Source organism: Andrographis paniculata, unplaced genomic scaffold, assembly GCF_009805555.1.
Source record: "Andrographis paniculata isolate CXL003 unplaced genomic scaffold, ASM980555v1 Contig82END, whole genome shotgun sequence".
NCBI classification, from domain to species: domain Eukaryota; kingdom Viridiplantae; phylum Streptophyta; class Magnoliopsida; order Lamiales; family Acanthaceae; genus Andrographis; species Andrographis paniculata.
This window is the reverse complement of record NW_026137620.1, coordinates 4,480,476-4,505,794: the sequence shown is the minus strand read 5'-3', so window position 1 is coordinate 4,505,794 and position 25,319 is coordinate 4,480,476. Positions and strand designations below refer to the sequence as shown.

The window sequence follows — 25,319 nt, the reverse complement described above, 5'->3', positions numbered from 1 at the left end:
TAATAAAATTAAATTATCTTCTCCTACAAAATACTCCCTCCATTCCATATCTATATATCAATTTATTTTTTTTTGGCAGAGTTTTAGAAATATTAGTATTATATTGGAATAAAGTAGAAATAAAGGTAAGAAGACTAAATTAATCCTATTAGTATTGTATGATATAAATGTAATGTCATTTGTGTAATATATTGTAAATTGGAAGAATATTTGTAATGTTAGGTAGATAGTACAATTACTTAAAAAAAAATTGATACTTTGTTATAAGACGGACCAAAATGAAAAAATGGATAAATTGTTAAGGGATGGAGAGAGTACTCCCTCCGTCCCATATAATTTATCCATATTTTCTATTTTCGTCCGTCCCACATAACTTGTCATTTCTATTTTTGGAAATATAATTATGCACTTTAATAGCATTTTAAATTTTATAATTTTCTTAATTTTAATTAAACTATTTACTTATCTTAATTTTAATTTATAATTATTTTTACTAAATAATAATTATTTTTACTAATACACTTTTTAATTACTTATTAATTATACTTTACATAAATTCCCGTGTCTACGGTAATACACCCATATTACATGACACGGAGGAAGTATTACATTAAAATACTATTTAAATAAAATTTCAAATCAATATTTTATGTCAAATTAATTTAAAAAATACAGAAAAACACAATCTAAACATTTAAATTAAAATTAAAAAATTTATAATATCATTACATGAATAATTATTTTTTTTTTTAAAAAAATAAAATTATAAAGAATAGACTAAAATATAAAAAAATGAGGGACGGAGTAGTACCTAATGCACATTGTGCTCGTACACACATCGTAATGTTCCAATCTAATCAATCATTGTCCATTGTCCATTGGAAAGTCAATACGTATGTATGTATGTATATTTATATCGTGACGCTGCGTGGCTTCTGCGGTTATCGGTTATCATTTTCATTGTACGACTTGACTTTTCATTAATGTCAACAAATCTATTCCATTCATTCATTCATTCTCGGTTCTCACAACTTGCTCTCTGCTTATACAATCATGTCAGGGCTAATTATCAAAATCGAGTTGACTTCTTGATCAATAACTATTAAAAAGCATTTCCAATTAAGTGGATTTAATAAGAGGTAAAATTAGAGGGTCTATTTGGTTGAGGGTTTTTCGATATTTGCATTAGATGAAATACGTTTTGCGTCTAATTTAATATTGCTTCGGTTAGTACGTTGATTTGACTCGATCAATAAATATATGCTCTCTCCGTCTCAAAAGAATTGTCTTATTTTTTTTTATTTTTGTCTGTTCCAAAATAATTGTCTTATTTCCTTATTTAGTAATCATGGTTCTCACTTTATAATAAAATTATTCCTACTTTTTCAAACTATCCCTAATTATTACTCTAATATGCTTTTTAAAAATCCTTCAAAAAAACAACGGTATTTTAGTTTTTTAAAATTCTACTTTATATCCACTTTCAATTTAATATTATTATTCCTTAATTCTCGTCCCAACACCCAATAAGACATTTCTTTTGGGACAGATGAAATATAATACAGACAATGGATATCTACAATGCCTAATAATACAATAAATGACGCATATTCTTACATTACATAATATAATTCTATGTAGCATAATATACTATAATTTTTAGTACAATAGTTATATTTATACAATATAATACAATATACACGGTATCCGATCAACACCTTAACCTCCTTCAATTTAATAGATATATAATTTGGTGCAGATAGAACCCAAACCAAATAATTTTTATTTTTTTTTTAAATAAATTTTATTGAGACCCTAACAACTATAAATTTTTTGGGTACATTATTCTTTTAGTCTCATATTTGAATTTTTTTTATTATTTTAGAATTTTAAATTAGTTTTGTCTGAAAATGTCTCGTGATTAAATTTTTTTCGCGAAAATGGTTCTCCCGTACCGGACTCGCTATGCTGGCCCACCGTTGCTAACGTGGCGCTAACGGGACTGACATGTCATTCCCACGTAGATACTACGTTGGAGTACCATTTTAGCGAAAAATTTTTACTTACGGGACTATTTTCAGACAAGATCCATTTAAAATTCTAAAATGAAAAAGGAGGATTATATACGAGACTATAAAAACAGTTTACTAAAATATTTTGTAAAAATAAAATAATAATAATAATAAAAATTCACGTGTCGCTGATGTGATATCCACGTGGCGATGACATGTCAGCCGTATCAGTGCCATGTCAGCAACGACGAGCAAACTTTGCGAGTCCGGTACCGAATGACCATTTTAGCAAAAAAAAATTACTTACGAACCTATTTTCAGACATGGTTCATTTAAAGTTCTAAAATGACAAAAGAGGTCAATACTGAACTAAAGAAATAGTTTGCCCATATTTCTATTGTATTATAAAAATATTCAATAATTATTATTATTGTTACTATATTTTTGTATGGTAATATTTTGTTATATTTTTAAAATATTAATAATTTAAATTGATCTAATTATTTAATTTGATATAAATAAATATTAATATAATATTTTTAATGAAAATTTAAATCTAATAATAAAAATAATTATATATTTTGATATTTTTAGTAAAAAAATAAATAATTTGTGATACTTTTGTATGACATTGTGCTTTAAATTTGATTTACCAATGTAAATAAATTCATTTATTTCTATTATAACTATAAATGGTAAAAAATATTGCACATAATTAAAATTTAGATAAAAAAACATAAATATTTTTAAATATAATTAAATTATTAAAGGACAAAAAGGTATAATACTTTGGATACTATTATCACTTTATACCTTTCAAAATTACATGGTAAACATGTTTTTTAGTGCCATAATTGAATTCTTTTATTATTTTAGTCTCGTAATTGGAGTATGTCGCAAATTAATTTCGTAAGTGAAATTTTTTTTGCACTTTTAGTCCCCCGACGCTGGAGATGTCTGCGTGGCACCCGCGTGGCTCTTCAATGGACACGTGTTTGTCAGGTCTACGACACATGGCGGACATATAGATTTTTTTACTTTACGTATTTACCAGTTTAACCAATACAAAAAAAAGACAAAAATACATCAATTTTTAAAATAAAAAAAATTACTTATCCACGTGTCCGTCAGGTGATGCTTATCTGGTAGATACGTGCTCTCCGGCATGTCACGCGGATGCCGCGCACGCATCTCCGGCGCGGGATGACTAAATGTGCAGAATTTTTTTACTTACAAGACTACTTTAAAATAACTTTTAGTCACGAGATTAAAATGATAAAAAAGTTTAATTAGAAGACTAATAAAAACAGTTTACTCTTTATTTATTTATGAGATGTTGAATATTATTCAAAACAAAATCAATTTTATTGCCAGAAATATAAAGTCTGATTATATCATAAAATCTAAGGATATGAGGAACTATAATGTACTCCCTCCGTCCCACATAATTTGTCCATATTTTCTATTTTCGTCCGTCCCATTTAATTTGTCCATTCCTTTTTTGGAAATATAATTATACACTTTAATATCATTTTAAATTTTAAATTTTATAATTTTTTTAATCTTAATTAAACTATTTAGTTATCTTAATCTTAATCCACAATTATTTTTATTATACAATAATTATTTTTATTAATACACTTCTTAATTAGTTACTAATTACATTTTACCTAAATTCCCGTATCTACAGTAATAGGCCCATAATACATGGGACGGAGGGAGTATAATACTTCAAATTCATATTATTTCTTTACAACAATATTAAAGAATAAATAATCAATTTAAATTAAATTTATCTTTCTATGAGATGATGTTGAATAATATTTAAAATAAAAATAGTTTTTTTTTTATGATATAAAGTCTGATTTAGGAATACTAAATTCGATATTATTGACATGAGCCAAATGTTGGCTGAGGGTTTCTACTCTATAAATATACATATATTCTCAATTTCAAGGGCATGAGTTAACCGTTTCTCATCACAATTCTCATATAGTGAAATTTATAGCTTAGAAAGTTAAACTACCCTCAGATGTAGATTAAATTGATCGAACTGGGTTACTAAATATCGTGTCCCTTATTATTTCTTATTGCTTTTGCATTGCATTATTTTTTCATAACAATTGGTATAAGAGCCCAATGTTTTGTTTGAGTGAGAGTAATAATGAGTGATCGTCTTGCAGATAAAGTATTCAATGGAATCAACTTCAGATTTTGAAATATACAAATGGAAGATCATCTATATGGCAAGGACTTGAAGGCGGCGCTAAAAGAAAAAACCAAACATATGGATGAAGTCAAATACAAGAAAATTGACAGGAAGACAACGAGTGTGAACTGACTAACCATTTTGGAGAATGTTGCATTTCACACGATCAAGGCAGAATCGAAAAGAGAACTTTTGAGGATCATGTCAGATATGCATGAATTTCTATCAACCGCAAACAAGGTTATGTTATGCAAAAATTGTTAAACTTGAAGATGGCCGAAGGTACTCCTATTGTTTCCATTTGAATGAATTCAACCTTATTACTTTACGATTGATGTAAGTGGATATTTAATTTTATTTGGGGATTAAAGCCCTAATCATGCTATCGTATGTGGGGGGGGGGGGGGGTTGGGATTCAACAGTAACAATTGTCTGTGCTTCGCCCAGGAAGAAAAATATGAAGTTTAATAAAATTAGGTATTTAATCGTAAACGAGGAGATCTGGAAAAATTTGGAAATATTGGATATGGATCTCGATTTTCTCTAAGTATTGAAAGTAGGGATACATTTAAGGACAAGAGGAAATGGTCAAGGTTGAAGAAGATCAAAATTGAAGCCGAAAAATAAAGGCAAATAGAATCTAAGTCAAGTGGTACAAATGACAATGTAAGGCGCCAAAGAAGAATTAGAATTCAACGAACGCAACAAATGAGATATCTAATGCTTGATTTTGAGCGTCAACAATTCAATTGATTTGTGGGTCTTGGACTAAAGAGTGTCGTTCCGTTCATGATGTGGTAAATATAAAGTCCTAAACATTGGGTATCTTTGATGTGTCTATCTTGATTACGACATTTATAGGAAAATGGATGGTCGAAATTAGAACATCAAATGGTAGTGACTATAGATTGAATGACGTGAAGCATTTTCTGAGTTTGAACTGGAATTTGATTTTTCTAAGTTAGTCTTTGAATCTAAGGTCTGGAAGATAACCAAGGGAGCTATGGTGATGGCTCGAGGGATGAAAGATGACATTCTCTACATGACAAACAACATGTGTGATGGAATCAGTTCAATGTCCATAAAGAATGATACAAATTATAGAATTCTCATATCAGACACACGAGTTAGAATGGAATGAAAGAGCTTGTTTCAAAAGAGACTTTTGGGTCTCGTGTCCATCGATTTGAGTATGTGAGGACCGTGCCTTCAAAAAATAGAGAATCATGTCGTTCTCGAATGGTGGAAGATACTTGAAAAAGAAGAAGTTGGAGTTGATTCATACTAACTTGTGGGGACCAGCTCCAGTGTCGTCCTTTGGAAGCTCAAAATACTACATGACATTCATTGACGATGCTACAATTATCGTGTGTGCATTTTTCCTTAAGTGTAAATTTGATACTTTCAAAACTTGTAGAAACTAGAAAACACTTACTGATAATGAAATAAGTCTCAAGTTGAAGTGTTTGAGATATGATAACAACAAAGAATATGTATTCTCGGAGTTGAAGAAATATTGTACTAATAATGGTATTCAAATAGAGAAAATAATGAATAGAACACCTCAGGAGAATGGAATATGCAAAACTATGAATAAAACATTGAATGAACGTACAAGATGTGCGGGCTTTAAATGCGAACCAACAATTATTTAGGCTAAAGTTGTGTCATGGACCGAATTGATCAATCACACAAGAGACGGAATGAACTACTAAGTGAAATTAACTGATAAAGCAAGAAGAAAGAATAAACTACTAAATGGAACTAATTAAGCAAGAAAAACGAACGAATGAACTCAACGGAACTAATAAAGCAAGAAAAAAGATAATGGAAAAATAATTAAACCTAAGTACTAACGTAAGCACGATCCGATACCCTTCTAGTATAGAATCATCCTCTATGAAGGCACCATTTCGGTCGACACTTTGGAGAGCTCTTTCACCTGCCCTAAATGCCACAAACTTGAGGCTTTATACTCAAACTCAAATTTTAAAACTAAACCCATGGAGCATGCAATGAAATTACATTCCATGAAATATTAGACTAAAATAGAAGTATTACTATCAAGCATAACTTTCATAAAAGGAAATGATCATAAATGATTAAATATTCAATAAAATATAATTTTTCTTGGTGTTTCTTACAAAACACTAAAAGGGACCTATTTATAGGATTGGAAAAGGGGGATAGTGGATAAGTTTTCCAATGTGAGATGTATTATATGAGGAATCCCCAATGAGAGATAAGTAGCCTAATGGTCCCTCTCTATGCATGTGAGAGGCATGTGAGATTCCTTATTGTATATATAAGTGGCCTCCATAGATGGTCCCCATTAATGCATGTGAAACCCTAGGTTTATGTAATTACATATTAAACCCTATATTTAGCATACTCCTAGGTTTCCAAAACTAATCTGTTAGTTGTCTGATTGAGACGTTTCAAGCTCCAACATAACCTTCACCAGTATGACACTCGCCCTATACATTCCATTAACAAGTCATCGCATGTTTTAACATTGGCCGTCGGTTGGCCTCCAATTCAATTTTTTTACCAAATGTTGCAAGTTGTCAACACATGCTTTCTCTCAGGTTCTCAAAGTTGGTCCGATAGGAAATTTTGGAACTGCAAATCTAGCTGTTTGGACATCCATGTCATCCCCTCCCTCTTTAGAAGGTTGAAGCATCAACCATTGTTCTTCCTCATCCGCTTGAACATAGGATGATTAATTATAAAGAACTTCTAGTAAAGAATTGCATAAAAATGAAAAGCAACTCCTTTTTTGATCAAACTTGTATTTTATGAGATATGTTTTAAAAATTAATATTTGAATAATTTATAGATTTGTATGGTGAAGGACAATGAGATGATTGATGTGCAAGCTATGGCCGATGAGACTATTTTTAAGTCATATTTACAAAAAAGGAAAACAAATATGCCGGTGGACATTTGCTAGAAGATGTTCATTTCTTGATGCCTTTTTGGAAATTAATTTGAAAAGGTAACATTTCATAGTAGACTTGGTTTTTCATGAGGCTATTGAAGTATGCTCTCTTAGCTAAATATAAAAACAATTATGACAACATGACATACTCCAAATATGTTTCCTACGTGTGCGGATGAAGTTAAAAAATTTGGTGCCTTAATTAAAGTTGGGGAGCACTTAATGTGTAGTTAGCTTCAATTTTCATTATCATTGTTGGATATTTATAGACTGAATTCACTGGAAATTATTTGAAGGCAACATAAGTATTGTCCTTTAGAGTTTCATAATTGAGCCTCGGAAATTTCGTCAACAAGATTCCGACTCTTTGGATTGTGGAGTTTTTTTTTGTTTATGGAGAGAAGCATACATGTGTGACTCTTCTATTTATTGGGATGATGTTATTTAAAAAATTGACATCAAGAAATATCGAACTCAAATGGCACCTTGTTGAACCATTCTCGTCAATAGATTCCTAGTTGTATTATTGATTAGTTTAAACTTTATATGTTGTATTTTTTGGTTTTCATGTCAATAGTATGATGGGATTGAATCTTTTGAGGTTATACATATGCTTGATACTATTTCTTTGGTGAACCATAGGCTAGTGTAGTATTGATCGTTGAAGATATTTTATGAATCTGTCTTTTGATCGAACCTACAACATATATAATTATGGTTATGCATATGTAGAAGCTCGATTATTGGTATTATGTATGCTTATTTTGCAAAAAAGATCATAATTTTTAAGGTGGGTGTTAAAGCAGGTTGAATGTTAGTCTAAAGTTTGAAATCAAGCTCGGATTGAAGTATGTACTATTTGTTTCTTTTGTGAGTACCATGTAGTTCTTTCTGATGTACATATTTCTATCAACATAGATATTGTTTTACACTGAGTAATAAACCGTCTAGTATCTTCGCCTTTCTTGCAAGCGACATTATTTGTAAATTGTAAGGAGTGTTTATATTTGTAATATTATATCCCCAAAATTGGAAAAAATCAATCGGATCATATTATGGGTGAAAAATTTTATGAAAAAAAAAATTTCTAATTTTAAATGTTGGTGTTTGGAATAAAACTCAATGTCATACTAGAGTTCAAAATCAAGCTCGCGCTACAATATGTATTATACATTTTTTATATCCATCTCATTTCAGTTAAAGAAATGAATTTAACTCGTTTAATTTTATACTACCATGTACTTTGATAGGAAAAAGTATCGGATGAAAATATACAATTTATTCATTCTGCAGTACTATTTTGTTATTTCCAGTGTATAGATTTTTACTAACGCAGATACCATATTACACTGAGTAATATAGTGTTTACACTTTAAAAAAAATATTTAATTAGCTACAATATTTTTAATTAAGAAATATTTTTGTAGTTAAAACGTGGCATTCATCAACAAAAATTTATTTTATCACTAAAAATAAATTATGTACTAAAAAATTACTTTCACGGCTAAAATTATTTTGGTAGAAAGTCTTATTTTCATTTAAAAAAAAGGTTTTAGCTACAAAATTTTCTTTTATAGCTAAAATCATTTGACTAAAAAAATCATGTATATTTTGTTGCTAAAATTATTTTGTTATGAATTTTATTTTTATAGAAAAAAAACTTTAGCTACGAAATCATATTTTTGTACCTATATTTCTTTTCTTAACTTTCATTGCAAATTTTTTTTCCTTTTGTTAGGAAATTCAAATTTGTCGCCAAAAACCTTTACTAACACGGTATAGGCGACGAAAGACTATGTTAGAAGTACTCACCTTCTACACATTATTTACTCTTAATTGACTATGTTGAATATGAGTGTAACACAAAGACTCAAAAGACTAAGTAGTAAGGTAAATGAAAATTAGTAATGGATGATACGGTAAATTCAACGAGAGTTGTCAACAGATACATGAGTAATCAAGGTAGAAACTTGGTATTGATAGGATATGTTGATGCAGATTTACCGGAAAATGACCTTGAAAAGAAGTTGTAGCTTATGAAGATTCAAAAAGTTGAAAATTATACAAATATACTGACTAAGGTTGTGTGAGTTGAAGCTATGCTTATCTTCAACAATCCTTGTAAAGTAAGATGAAAAGGTTTGACGTTATTTCTGTTGTTGTAAAATGCTAAAGTGAGAGATGCAATTAGTGTACAAGTGAGAGATTGTTGTATATGAAGTATGAATATATCTTAAAATCAAGGGATATATTGATTGAATATTGACAATGGCCAAGTGTGGGGTTGAGTTTCTACTCTCTCTCTATATATATTCTTACTTTTTAGGGTGTAGGTTGGCCGTTTTACATCACAATTCATATATAGTAAAAATTTTGGTTTGACAACACCTTATGTAGATAAATTTGATAAAATTGGACTACCTAATTTTGTATCTCTTATTGCTTTCACATTGAATTATTTTTATACTATTTTTTTTTACGTATGACACAATTGTATTTATTGTCATACTTGCATTGTGAGCAACTCCCGTATTCATATGTTTAGTAGATTTAGAAAAAAATGTTTCTCTCCACACTACAAAAATATAATATATTTGTAATGAAATTTTGTCCCGAAAGTTCACGTAACTAACGTAATTCTATCTCTAATTTCATCTCTAATTTCATTAATAATAGAAAAAGTGAATATAGGGACAAAAAATTATTTTTATAAAAATAATATTTTCTTATAATGTTATTGTATTTTAAGAATTGATATTTTTTAGACTAAAATTACATTGAATATAAAATAATAGTATATATGTCATTTATAGATAAATAAGAAATAATTATTTTTAAAACTTTGAAGAAATGTTGGGTTGTTATGACTTATTGTATTTATCACTCATTGTATTTTATTATATGTGTCATTTAGGTATGTTTCCAAGTCATCAAATGAGATGACTAATGACTTTTCAAATATGTATAAATATGTTGCTCATTGTATTAATTTTGGGGAGATTATATAATATACGAATATTACTCCATCTCTATCTCATTATATCTCAATATATCTCTCTCTTTTGTCTCTCAATTTCTCTCTCTATATATCTATATATATATACATACTTTAATATATATCTATATATATTACAATATCTATAATATTATTAGTAGTAGTATTTTCATATTTTGTTATATATTATATAACAAGTTATCAGCACGAGGCTTTTCCGAGGAAGTGCATATAAAGATAGCGTATTTTTTTTTGTTGTTTTTGTTGTATTACTCGGAAGGTTGCGGAATTTCTGGTAAGTATTTATTTTCTTTTAACCATGTCTAATATAACAAATTTGAATTTCCCCCACTGGCAATTACCGGAAATAATTATATGCCATGGGTAATGGATGTCGAGATGCACCTTGAATCCATGGGGCTTTCAAAAATAATAATTAGTGAAAATGAATGCACAAATCAAGAACGTGCAAAGTCAATGATTTTCTTACATCATCATATTGACGAAGCCCTGAAAATGGAATATTTAATGGTGAAAGATCCATTTGAATTATGGACAAATTTGAAAGATCAGTTTGGACACTTGAAATCTATCATATTACCAAAAGCGAAACATGCATGGCAACACTTGCGTTTGCAAGATTTTAAAACAATTGCCGATTATAATTCCATGATGTTCAAAATCACGTCCCAGTTAAGATTTTGTGGAGAAAATATTTCTGATAGGGATATGTTGAAAAAAAACATTTACCACGTTTCATGCTTCTAATATAATTTTACAGCAACAATATCGAGAAAGGGGTTTTAATTAATATTGTGATATTATTATTTGTCTACTTGTTGCTGAACAGAATAACAAATTATTATTAAAAAATCACGAATCGAGGCCAACTGGTGCAAGTCCATTCCCTGAAGTGAATGTAACTCAGTGTTTAAATAACATGCCTAGATTTTACCGCGGACGAGGTCGCGGACAAGGCAATGGACGTGGATTTAGTCGTGGACGTGGAATAAGTCGTGGATGTGGAGCTGACCGTGGACGTGGTCGTGGCAGGTTTGTTTCGTATTACTACTGTCAGAGATATTTTGATGAGCAGGAATCAAATAGGTCTATGAAGCGGCCTCAGAATGATATTGGTCAGAGTTCAAAGAAAAATGAGGATAAGTGTTATCGTTGTGGAATGACAGGACATTAGTTCTGAAATTGTCGTTCCAATTCTTATTTCGTTGAGCTGTACCAAAATTCCCTGAAATAAAAAGATAATGTGCCTGAAGAAGTTGAAGCATCGGAAAATGTCAATTCCTCATAAATTAATTTTTCAAAGAACGTTGCCAGTGGAAGTGGGGGTGATAAATATAATGATAATGCGCAGCTAGATGTATCTGATTTTCTAGTACACCCTAAAGGTGGGTACTATGAAAATCCCGGAAATGCGATATAAATGCATATAAATATGTGTATATATTTTTGTAACATATGTAGCTTTTGCTCATTATTTTTTGTAATGATATGACAACTATGTATTTTCTCCAAATTTTTGATATATTTATTCTTATATTTCTCCCAAAAGAAGAAATATGAATGCTGAGCACGTTATAATGAATAATATGGAAGAAAAATCATGTCTCATTGATACTGCATCAACGCACACCATTTTAAAATATAAGAAATATTTCACCAATCTGAAGTTGGGAAAAATTGAGGTGAATATCATAAGTGGTTGTGCGAAGTTAATTGAAGGCTCTGAAAGAGCGATAATGTTTCTCCCCGAAGGAGTAAAACTTGATATCCAAAATGCACTATATTCTAGTAAATCTCAAAAAAATTTGTTGAGTTTTAATGATATTCGCAGAAATAGATATCATATTGAGACATCAAGTGAGGCAAATAATGAATTTTTGTTGATTACAAAATTCATTAATGGACATAAATATATATTAGAAAAATTTCCTTCATTGTCTTACAGATTATATTGCACAAAGATTAATGTGGTTGAAACATATCTGGTGGACCAGAAGTCTACAGATTTTATGACTTGGCATGACCGGTTTGGGCATCCTGGTAATACTATGATGAGACGAATTATTGAAAATATCAATGGCCATAACTTGAAAGATCAAAGGATATTAAATACAAATGAGTTATATGTGTTGCTTGCTCAAAAGGGAAGTTAATAACTAGACAATCACCAGCAAAAGTGGGAATTGAATCCCCTTCATTTTTAGAACGAATTCAGGGTGATATATGTGGGCCTGTAGATCCACCATGCGGACCATTTCGATATTTTATGGTACTTATCGATGCATCTATTAGATGGTCACATGTGTGTTTATTATCCACCCGTGATTTGGCATTTGCGAGGTTGCTTGCTCAAATAATTAAATTACGAGCTCAGTTTCCAAATCACCCAATAAAGAAAATTCGTCTTAATAATGCTGGTGAATTTTCATCTAAGACATTTGATGATTATTGCATGTCTATTGGAATTGACATTGAACATCCTGTACCTCATGTACATACTCAAAATGGTCTAGCTGAATCACTTATAAAAAGGCTGCAATTAATTGCAAGACCTATGTTGATGAAATCCAAACTTCCTGTCTCTACTTGAGGATATGCAATTATGCATGCAACAACATTGATAAAATTAAGACCGACAAGCTATCATAGCTACTCCCCAATACAATTAGTGTACAATGAAAAACCCAATATTTCACATTTAGGAACTTTTGGGTGCGCAGTTTATGTGCCAATTGCACCGCCCCAACGTACAAAAATGGGCCCCCAACAGAGATTGGGGATATATGTCGGGTACGAATCACTATCTATCATTAAATATCTTGAACCATTAACTGGTGATTCGTTATGGCTCGTCTTGCTGATTGTCATTTTGACGAGTCGCATTTCCCGATATTAGGGGGAGAAACTGATCAACTGAAAAAGGAAATTACTTGGAAAATACCATTCAGTTTTCTTGATTCTCGTACAAGTCAAAGTGAATTAGAGGTAAAAAGAATTTTACATTTGCAGCAAATAACAAATTAGTTGCCTGATGCTTTTTCTGACGCCAGTAGGGTCACTAGATCTTATATAGCTGCTGAAAATATACCTGCCAAAATTGTTATTCCTGAAGAAAAAATACAAAGTGCTAATGAATAAAATGCACGGCTAAAACGTGGCAGACCAGTAGGTTCCAAAGATAAAAATCCTCGAAAAAAAAGAGGAACAAATGAAAGGATTGAAGATTTGAATGTTAATCAAAACCCTCAAGAAACATGTAGTAACATGGATCAGATTTCTAAAGAAATTGATCCTGATAAACTTGATGAGGATATTAATCATAATAGAATTTCTTCTGAAGAGAATGAAATTATTGAAAATTCAATACATTATGTTACTACTGGAAAGCATTGGAACCGAAGTGATACAATTATGGATAATGCTTTTGCATATAATGTAGCACTTGATCTAATGGAAAATGACGAGGATCCAGAACCTAGATCAGTTGATGAATGTTAGAAAAGAATAGATTGGCCAAAATGGAAAGATGCGATCCAGTCTAAATTAAATTCACTGGCAAAACGAAAAGTTTTTGGACCCATTATTCAAACACCTGAAGGTGTTAAGCCTGTTGGCTATAAATGGGTATTTGTTCGAAAGCGAAGTGAGAATAATGAAATTGCCAGATATAAAGCAAGACTTGTTGCCCAAGGTTTTTTTACAAAGACCTAGAGTTGATTTTAATGAAATATATTCTCCAGTAATGGATGGAATAACATTTCGATATCTTGTCAGTTTGACAGTACATGAAAATTTGGATATGCGTCTGATGGACGTTGTAATTGAATATTTATATGGCTCATTGGATAGTGATATTTACATGAAAAATCCTGAAGGATTTAGTATGTCTGATGCATATAAATCAAAGCCAAAAGAATGTTATTCTATTAAATTACAAAAGTCTTTGTATGGGCTCAAACAATCTGGTCGCATGTGGTATAATCGTCTCAGTGAATCATTATTGAAAGAGGGATATGCCAATGATTCTATTTGTCCGTGTGTTTTTATAAAGAAAAATGAGAGAAATTTTGTAATAATAGCTGTCTATGTGGATGACTTGAATTTAATTGGAACCCCTGGAGAGGTCCAATAAGCTATTGAATATTTGAAAAGGGAGTTTGAAATTAAAGATTTCGGGAGAACGAAATTTTGTCTTGGTCTACAAATTAAACATTTGGAAAATGGGATTTTGATACATCAATCTGGATATACCCAAAAAAGGTATTGAAACGATTTGCAATGAATAAAGCATATTCATTGAGTACTCCAATGGTCGTTAGAACTCTCGATCTTATTAAAAATCCTTTTAGACCAAAAGAGGAGAATAAGGAAGCACCTGGTCCTGAAGTACCATATTTAAGTGTTATTGGTGCACTAATTTATCTGGCTAACAGTACTAGACCAGATATAGTGTTTGCTATAAATTTATTAGCCAGATTTAGTGAAATGCCAACACAACGACATTGGAAAGGAATCAAACATATTTTCCGTTATCTTCAAGGATCTATTGATCTTGATCTATTATATCCAAAAGGATCTCGGCATGAATTGATTGGATATGCAGATGCTGGGTATCTTTCTGATCCGCATAAAGCCAAGTCTCAGACTGGCTATATGTTTAATTGTGGCGGTACAGTGGTATCTTGGAGATCCACTAAACACACATTAACCGCCACATCTTCAAATCATGCAGAAATAATAGCAATTCATGAAGCCAGTAGAGAGTGTGTTTGACTAAGATCAATGATTCACCATATTTTACAAAATTGTGGTTTGAAATGAAAATGATAATCCTCCTACTATTTTATACGAAGATAATGCAGCTTGTATAGCGCAACTGAAAGAATGATATATCAAGGGAGATAGAACAAAACATATTTCACCAAAATTTTTCTTTACTCATGATCTCTAGAAAAATGGTGAAATAAATGTGCAGCAGATTCGATCAGACCAAAATTTAGCAGACTTGTTGACTAAGGCTTTACCGACCGCAACGTTCGAGAAATTAGTAAAGATCATCGGGATGCGTCGGTTGCAAGATTTCAAATGATGTCCACATCATAGGGAGCAATATTTCTAGTGATGTCCACATCAGATGAAGTATTTTTAATGCATGAATGACGTACTCATTTTCCTTGACTAAGAATTTTGTCCCGTTGGGTTTTTTCCTAGTAAGGTTTTAACGAGGCATATTTATTGCAATTAAATGTCACCTAAGGGGGAGTGTTATGACTTATTGTATTTATGACTCATTGTATTTTATTATATGTATCATTTAGGTATATTTCCAAGTCATCAAATGAGATGACTAATGACTTTTCAAATATGTATAAATATGTTGCTCATTGTATTAATTTTGGGGAGAATATATAATATATGATTATTACTCCATCTCAATCTCATTATATCTCAATATATCTATCTCTTTTGTCTCTCAATTTCTCTCTCTATATATCTAAATATATACATACTTTAATATATATATATATATTACAATATCTATAATATTATTAGTAGTAGTATTTTCATATTTTGTTATATATTATATAACATGGGTGTGTTTATATTATCTCTTTTACTGTAATTATTATATTATCACTTCATTCTGTTTATAATTATTTATATTATTTCTTCATTGTTTTTTTACAATAATAAATGTTTATCTTTCTTAATAGACTTATGCAAAAAACAATAAAATAATCTTTACCGACTATTATAATATATTTACGGGTCATGATTATGTATTCATAATTCAGTCAAATTGATATTCAATCAATAAACATAGAAATTAATTGTGTGAAAAGTATGGTAATTGATTTAGACACTTTTTGTATTAAAAATTTATATGGTTATTATATTTTAGTAATAAATATATTTTAACCATTTTATAATCACACTAATTATTTTTCTAATGTACTTATTAACGTGTACTAAATAACCCTATCAAATAATAAATAATACTCTAGTTGTCTAAGAAAAATCATGTTATTTTGTTTGCTTACCAAGATTAAAAATTATGTTATTTTAATATAAATATATGATAGATAAAAAATAAAATAGGACTATAACGATAAATTTATTAAAAAATTGATAAAAAATTATGTTATTTTAATATCAATATATAGTAGATAAAAAATAAAATAGGAATGTAACCATAAATTTATTAAAGAATAAATAAAATATAATGATGTGATAAAGTGTATTGATAACACATATCTTTATTTAAGACCACATAAATATAAATGATGTGATATTTTTTTTTTCTTATGACGTGGGAATTCGCAGTCGGGGTTACTGGACAGACAAATCACACTAGGCGAACCATATGTGGCAGGTGACCTGAGACATCGGGGGTTTGAACCCATAACCTCATGGTCACAAGTCCATTCAACACTGTAATCATCTACTAGTAGTCGAAGGTTTGAACCCATGACCTCACGGTCACGAGTTCACCCCATACTATCAGACTATTCATTATGGAAATAAAATTTGTATTTTTTTTTTTTAATGTATAGTTTTTGAAAGAATAAAAGAAATTTTAGGGTGTTTTTTTTTGTCATTTTGATTTTGGCTTGGGGTTTCAATAGTAAAATTTTGAATTATAAAAGTTATTTGATTTGATATAAATATAAATTGATATGATATTTTGAATGTAAAATAATTTTTTTTATAACATAATAAAAAAATAAATATTTAATTTCATTTTTTTTTAATTTGTTTTTTTGATAGACCTACGGATACACAAATCAACTAAAATTCTTATGCCAACAACCTCTCTATTTTGGCTGATGTATTCCAACACTATAATAAAAGAGACATCCATGGTACAATTGCAGGAATATCATACCTAATAAATTATTACATTTGTAATAATAATTGAATGACTTAGCTATTACAATCCATCAATAAATTCAAGGTTACATATGCTATTACAAACAATAGCAATATGAAATAAAGGATGAAGACTCCCCCTCAATCCATGCAATCAATTCAAAAATAAGTAACAAATAATCATAGGAAGCATGCAAGCAAAATAGGTATCCATCAATCCATCAAGCTATCATTTCATCAATAATTTAAAATAAGGATTTTACAAACCCTGTGTAGCTAAACATAAACAACATTTCTTTCCCTTTTCTCCCAAAGGAAACATCAGGTTCTTCACTTTTTTTCAGCATATCAAGTCTGGTCTCCCTTTTATCTTCTAACAATGCCATCTTCACCTTTTAATTGCCATTTGGTACAAATCCAAGCCAAAATACTTGAAAATAAATTATGAGGACTGATTGATAAGATATTTTTGCGACTAAGCTTTTCGGCAATAATAGGGATTTATGATGGATTAAAAGAATATTGAATCTTGACATATGGTTAATGATCAGATATAGAGTTTGATAAAAATGGTGTTGTTGTAGACCCTAAATACTATATCATAATTGATTTTATACTCTGTGACTGATGAATTTTCAGGCTGAATACGGGAATTTTAAGTTATGAAATTAAATCAAAATAAATTTATTGAGTTTGGATAATTTGGAAAAGTGGTAAAGTTTGGCTCGTTGGTGAGTGAGCGAAAGCAGTAAAATGTTGTAAAGTAAAAGCAATAAAAGTGTGCGGTTAGTGGTGATGAGCAGAGCGATGGTTTACGAACGGCGGATGCAGTGAGTGCACTGGTGAGCAAAGCGGCAGGTATGGCAAGTAAGCGGTAAACATAAAAGTGAGCGATGACTTACGAGTGGCTTATGATACTGAGATCGAGTAATGAGCGGTATTATAAAAACGATAAGGATGTACAAAGATGTTTGTGTGTGATATGTGCATTCCAAAATAGCTAGATTTTCATTGATGAAATGAACAAGTGGTGAAAGTGAAGCAGCGAACATATATGTATAATGCGAAATGACAGAAGCAATGAATGTGATTGTACATGTTCATTTAAACCAGATTCTTGATTCGCTGGTACTTGACCTTAGGGGATTTGCATCAAGACTTCAATGACACCTAGATTCAGAAAATTATAAGCAAGAAAAGCTACTATCACTAGACATTTCTGAGACCCGATTGACAAGCATCTATGTCCAATTAATCATTCCAAGATCAGTTTTATTATTCTTTTTACCCTTATGATACCTCTCTTTAATCAAAATTGAATTAAAAATAGTAATTAAGCAGGTCGATAAGGCTCTCGTGTACTTAACTACATTGAACTACCTAAAATTTGTTAATGAATACGGCGCAATATTAGAATTTGATAATCAATTCTTCTAAAGAACTTTCTACAGCGAATAAAATTCTAGATTTAAACAATCAAATACATATTTTAAATTGGAAATGACTTTGAAGATGAAGAAATCTTGATATTAGATTAACACTAGAAAACTAGAAATCTATATTATGAAAGCGATAATCAAAGCAATAAATGAAAGATGTAAATTTGCCTAGAAAACAACTAAAATTGGGTGGCTAGAGAAGGAGAAAATCTCCACTCCCCTGACCTCCTCTCTAATTAAGATAATTCTTTTACAGAATTGGAGCTCTCAAGAAATTGACAAAGTAAAAGAAAGAAGTTTCTCACAGAGTATATGATATCTTTACTCGTGAAATATGGCCCTATTTATAGTGTTTATGGGACATCAATTAACATTAGTTGAGTGGTTACAAAGCAACAATTAAGAGCCGTTGAAATTTTGTTGCAACCGCTGGGAGTTAGACAGTTAGTTGGTTGATTGGTTGGAACTTCCATAACTCCCAACTTGCTCGCTCACTTGTGGAACTGCATTGGCTGGGCACAACTCTTCCTCGCTTGTATTGTTAGACTTCACTTGGCTGGAGGGCATTGACACAGCTCAAGGGAGACTATCGTTGCTGGCTGGTAATGGATGGTTGGCCATTGGAAGATCCATACTTAATTATTTCTTGGAACTTCTGAATCGTCGCTCGTCAGCGGTAAACGTCTGGATGGTTGGCAGGCTCGGGCGCAAGCAGAAAGAGCATCCCTTGCCATAGTTGGTTGCACCCTCGCTTATGAGTCAGAACGTCGCTTAAAAAGGCTAAGAAAATCAATAATATTAACAAGCGGGCTTTGGATCATATCAAGTAAAACATATCAATAAAGTATACCAAAAATCAGATATTGTGATGGTTCTCACATAAAAATTCAAAAAATACATAGTTTTATCACGCGATAAATATATTATTATTTGGAATTATCATTGATAGAAGATTATGTTTTTGTATCAACATCATCATTTGGAGGTTGGTCATAGGCAGTAGGAATCTGAGGCATAAGGCGACTCATCGAGCCTAACATTCATTTTACTTCAAAGAATCTAATGCAGTACTTGTTGATACAGCTCGTTGCATCTAAATTCATTGAAAACTTGGGCCATGTCAGATAGTGTGTTTCATGAGAATTTTTACAGTCCACTATAGTCTTTGAGGAACTCAGAAAAGATTGATAATGCCAAATTGGATAACACTCCAGAATAAGTTGAACTTCGAAAGCAAAATATGGAAAACAATAGCAAAAACAACAATGCATTGTTAGATAAGTACAAAGGTGGGGCTTGATTTATTGATCTCGTCAAATATAAACTTGTGACGTTATATAAATAAATATTTAAAGTATTCAAAAGAGTTTTATTTCAATAGCTACAATTAAATATCTTGATATGATTTGTTTAAATAATATTCACATATTTATTAAATAGAAAGTGCAATTGGCTAGACCTTCATCGGAAATTGAGCTTCACGAGCATTGTTGGAAAAGAAGGATGAGACATATCTCTCTACGAAACTAGCTAGCAATAAGTTATTTTAAATCACAAACTACATATAAAATTTGGTTTCTACCATGCACAAACTAATATATTACTCGGAATTTAGAAGAATTTGAAGAAGTCTTGTTAATATTATGACACAAACTACATTTATAACAAACAAGATAAAAAAATAAGCTTATTAAGTTCTACGGGGGCTACGACAAAAAATGGCGCATTGCAAGACTAGGCTTCAAAGGGAGCACTATTCGACTTGTCTTATGTGGATCCAGTTCGCAAGCTGTTCATACCACCCAATAGGCTCATACTTGCTCTTATGAGGCAAAGATGAAAACTAAAACAGAAACATTAAGACAAACGCAAATTGTTCTTCGATGGTAGATAGCAATGATGACTGAGGAAATATTTATATCGTTAAGCTAGTAGAATGTTATTTTTTATGTCTTTTTATATGTTGTCGTTGTTGGAAAAATAATTTTAAGGATAAATTATATTTTTTTATCTTGCACATGATCCTTATTATCATTTTGGGACTTTTAAATAAATTATTTATGAAAACTATAAAATAGTTTACCATACTTTTTAATTGTGTTTATATAAGCATGATTTTTTTTTTTTTTTTAATGAATGTTAAGTCACAGTGCTATGTTTGATTTATAAAAACCTTTAAGGTTTATATTTGTTGTGTTATTTTGATGATGTGAGACATATTTATGATGTTGCTATTGTTCAAGGTGATATTTGTTTTGTTACTTGGATGAATTTTATATTGAAAATGCAACGGAGCCTTGAGATGATTTTACAGAAATTTGTGATGGGGAGAGCTCTGGACACTATTATTCTCACTTATTGCTAATAAGGTCATTCCCTAAAGGGTATTTATGCGTTTGTATGAAAATAATGTTGTCTGGGTTATCAATACAAATGAAAATGGGAATGATGATGGTGCCAAGAACAATGACGACAACATGGACTTGGATAAAGCCATACTTCCATACGACATTCAAATTTTTTGTAAGTAATTTCAATCTAAGCTGAAATTGTCTTGTGCATAACAAATTGGTGGTATTTATAAAACGATTTAGTTTTATTAAATATTTTGTTATAGTACGTGGAATTATAGTATTAGATGTTGCCCTTATTTTTGTAATGAGGGTAATTTGTTTTATAGTATTTACAAAGGACAAAAATAGTGATTTTGATATATTTTTCAGAACTATTTCCGAGATGAAAAATGAATATGACAATGATTTTGATGTATAAATGAAATTGTTTTTCGGTGCTTATATTTGAACTACATTTTTTTTATTATTGTAAATAAATATTTTTTTATAATTTTTAAGAAAATTTTAATTTAAATTTAATAAATATGAAATATAATTAAAAAAATTTTTGTTGAAATTGTATTATATTATTATAAATTAATTAAAAGCATTAGTTAGAGCTATATACCAAAGAATTCATGTTTAAAACAATCTCAAAAATTCCTATTTGAACCGGTATTGGAAATATCCGAGGGTATTTGAAATAGGTTCGGAAAACTCGAAATTAAATTGTTTTAGAAATTCTAGAATTATTTAAAACAATCTCAAAAGTTTCAAAGGTATCTGAAATAGGCTCGGAAAAGCCAAAACTAAACAGTCTCGAAAATTTCAAAACTATTTGAAACAGACTAAAAAGTTTCCAAGGCATCTAAAATAGGCTAGGAAAAGCGGAAACTAAACCGTCTTGAAAATTTCAAAATTATTTGAAACTGTCTAAAAAATTTCAAAGACATCTTAAATAGGCTTGAAAAAGGTAAAACTAAACCATTCCGGAAATTGCAAAACTATTTGAAATAGTCTCGGAAATTAGTCCACACATTGTTACTTTTGGGAGTTTAGATTTAAATTTAAAAATTCTGAAACTTTCTGAAATAGCCTCAAAATTTTTGATACTATTGAAAGAACAACGGGTTTCACAGTTCGAGTGCGTTTCGGTTGCAAATTTCGAAATTGAAAATATATGGATTTGAAAGTAGTTCAAAATCCAAACTAATTTTTGAGGCCAAATTGCAATTTTCTACTGGTGGAATAACTTAATTCGTGAATAAAATAATGATAAGTTTACTTTACTTGATATGACTATTTAAATGAAATTCAATAGTAATGATAAGCGATAGGAATAAATGTATTGTTTAAATAATGTCTCATATCACATGCACTCTCATGAATATCCTCACCCTCAATAATGCACTGCTTAGGATGCGTTTGGATGTTTTTTTTTTGATAAAATTTAAAATGCGATGAGAGAGAATATCACACAAACAAAACATTATTCCATTATCCTTTCCATACTAATTTATTATTGATCAATGAAAGTTCCCCATATCCGCATATGATGATATGCAGTCATGGCGACAATTTTAGACCCACAGCCCTAATCGACACACACATACATATTTGCGTATATATATATACCCTCTAAAGCAGCACTAATTCGCAGCATTCTCTTCTTATCCAAACTCCAATTCCAATACTTTGTGCCATGGCGATTACAGTATTACTACTGCCACTGCTTCTTTTCCCCGTAGTAATCCCCGCAGCTGCTTCCACATTGTCTTCACCAGTTCATCCTGACCCTGAAGCTGTTGTCCAAGAAGTCAATGAGTATGAAAATATATATATATATATATGCAATATATGCCGTACGTTCAATTTATATAATCAATGTGTGTGTGTGTGTACTGCATGCAGGAAAATCAATAATGCGTCGACGAGGAGAAATTTGGGATTCCTGTCGTCGTGCGGGACCGGCAACCCAATCGACGACTGCTGGCGGTGCGACGCCAACTGGGACAAGAACCGGCAGCGCCTCGCCGACTGCGCCATCGGCTTCGGCAAGCACGCGGTGGGTGGGCGGGACGGCAAAATGTACGTCGTCACGGACTCCGGGGACGATGCGGTGAACCCGAAGGCCGGGACTCTCCGGTACGGCGTGATCCAGAAGGAGCCGCTGTGGATCGTGTTCGGGCGGGACATGGTGATCCGGCTCAAGCAGGAGCTACTGGTGCACTCTTTCAAGACCATCGACGGGCGCGGCGCCAGCGTCCACATCGCGGGCGGCGCGTGCATCACCATCCAGTACGTGACCAATATAATCATCCACGGAATCAATATCCACGACTGCAAGGCCGCCGGGAACGCCTACGTCCGGGACTCCCCCGACCACTACGGGTGGCGGACGGCGTCGGACGGCGACGGGATCTCCATATTCGGCGGAAGCCACGTGTGGGTGGACCACTGCTCGCTGTCCAACTGCCAGGACGGGCTGATCGACGCCATCCATGGCTCCACGGCGGTGACGCTGTCCAACAACTACATGACGCACCACAACAAGGTGATGCTGTTGGGCCACAGCGACAGCTACAAGGCCGACAAGAACATGCAGGTCACCATTGCCTTCAACCATTTCGGGGAAGGACTGGTGCAGAGGATGCCAAGGTAAGTGTAATTGACTCATATTTTGTATTACAAGAGGAACAACACGACAGTAATTGATTAAAATGAAAAATAGGTGCAGACATGGATATTTCCATGTGGTGAACAATGACTACACGAGTTGGGGAATGTACGCCATTGGCGGGAGTGCCTCTCCCACCATCAACAGCCAAGGCAACCGCTTTCTAGCTCCCAACCGCGCCGAGAACAAGGAGGTTACTAAACACGAGGATGCTCCAGAGAAAGAATGGAAGAAATGGAACTGGAGATCCCAGGGAGACCTGATGCTAAACGGCGCCTTCTTCAGAGTGTCGGGTGCGGGAGCCTCAGCCTCCTCAAACTACGCTAAGGCGTCCAGCTTGAGCGCCCGATCCTCGTCGCTAGTCGGATCCATCACAATGGGAGCCGGCTCCCTCTCCTGCCGGAAAGCCCGACGCTGTTGACCGTCACCGCCTAATATAATAAGCTCGCCTTTCATATATAATTAATTATATAATTAGAGCTGCCATTAATTCTCACACCAGCTATTATATTTAATTATATTCGAGTCCATTCATTTTTTTTACTATTAATTATTCACTGCAACAACCTCGGCCTCTCGGTTTCCTCTCAATGTAGTAGGAAAAATACAATTCCTGATGAGGAAGGAAACGACGACCGGTGAGTTGATATATATATATATATATATATATACAAACAGCCACGCATGCATATATACATATGCTTGTAAGTTACCTTCCTATTAATAAAGATTTCTTTAAGATTTTCTCTCAATCTTCCGCATACAGTACACATAGAAACAAACAGCCAAAATATTTTTTCATCAACATGACAAAAAAATAAGCTTGCAGTGCTATTCAAAGGGAGTAACCGTTGCACATTATCACCTTACAATAATAATAATAAATAAATAAAAGCCTGACAAATTTAGTGGCCTCACTTCAATATTAACATTAATGGAGGGGAGCATACGCAAGCCACGTGCACGTGACCCTCTTCCGGAAAGAGGCTGCCCAAGCTCACATGGGATGGTTAGATTATTCAACATTTCGAGAGAAAGAATATATAATATTAATATATATATATATATATATATATATATTAAGCTATGGGTGACAGAAGAAGGCAGGCGGGCAAAGGCATGCATAAGACGAAAAAAAATTATATCAGTTTGCTCCGATCTGGTGGATCGATTTGAAGAAGCAGAGAGGTTTATCTTAGAATTTATCATCAATTAAAGATTAAGATTGTATTGAAATAATCGAGATAAATCTATTCTTATTCCATTAGGACATTGTGTTCTTCAAAATTTTAATGCACTCTATCCACAAGATATGGAAAAGTAAAATGTTTGTGTTTAAACTTGAATTCATAACTAGTTCCTTATTATTGATAGGTCATCATCTAATTAATAATTTAATAAGTTTTTCACTTACACTTATTAAATATATTTTTAAAATTAATAAAATTCTATAAATCACTTTTTTAATTTAATTGCTTATAGCCGAAACCGTCTAAATTTAACTCATATTTGAATTTTCATCCAACAATTCCAAGATCGATCCATCCATCCGGCTGTGGTCGAATTTGGTGTTGTATCAAGTCAAATGAAGGTGGTTGTTGTAGTAAAGCCTTTGAATATAGGGAAAATTGCAAAAAATATCCCATATGTATACCTTATTATTACTTTTGTTCTCGCTGGTAAAATATATCCCATATGTTTGCAAATGTTGCTATTTTTATCATTTGGCCGCGCATGATCGCGCGTAAGGACGCGTGGTGTGAATGTCACAAGCGGGCAAAGGAGATAAATAGTGACTTTCGTAAACATGTGAGATATATTT

General features: G+C 31.8%; 1 protein-coding gene across 1 annotated transcript; it reads left to right on the top strand.

Annotated features, from left to right (window-relative positions):
• The first annotated feature begins 22,484 nt into the window (after positions 1–22,484).
• On the top strand, positions 22,485–24,256 carry LOC127241549 (probable pectate lyase 5). Its single transcript, XM_051260670.1, has 3 exons — positions 22,485–22,644; positions 22,732–23,478; positions 23,552–24,256. The coding sequence occupies exons 1-3, from the start codon at positions 22,523–22,525 to the stop codon at positions 23,916–23,918; spliced, it is 1,236 nt and encodes a 411-aa protein (XP_051116627.1). The 5' UTR covers positions 22,485–22,522; the 3' UTR covers positions 23,919–24,256.
• The last annotated feature ends 1,063 nt before the right edge of the window (positions 24,257–25,319 follow it).

Excerpts from the sequence above, each read along its gene's own strand:
- LOC127241549 (XM_051260670.1), top strand. The coding sequence starts at position 22,523 with ATGGCGATTACAGTATTACTACTGCCACTGCTTCTTTTCCCCGTAGTA. Across the intron at positions 22,645-22,731 it reads GTTGTCCAAGAAGTCAATGA|GAAAATCAATAATGCGTCGA; the intron begins GTATGAAAATAT and ends TACTGCATGCAG. Across the intron at positions 23,479-23,551 it reads CTGGTGCAGAGGATGCCAAG|GTGCAGACATGGATATTTCC; the intron begins GTAAGTGTAATT and ends AATGAAAAATAG.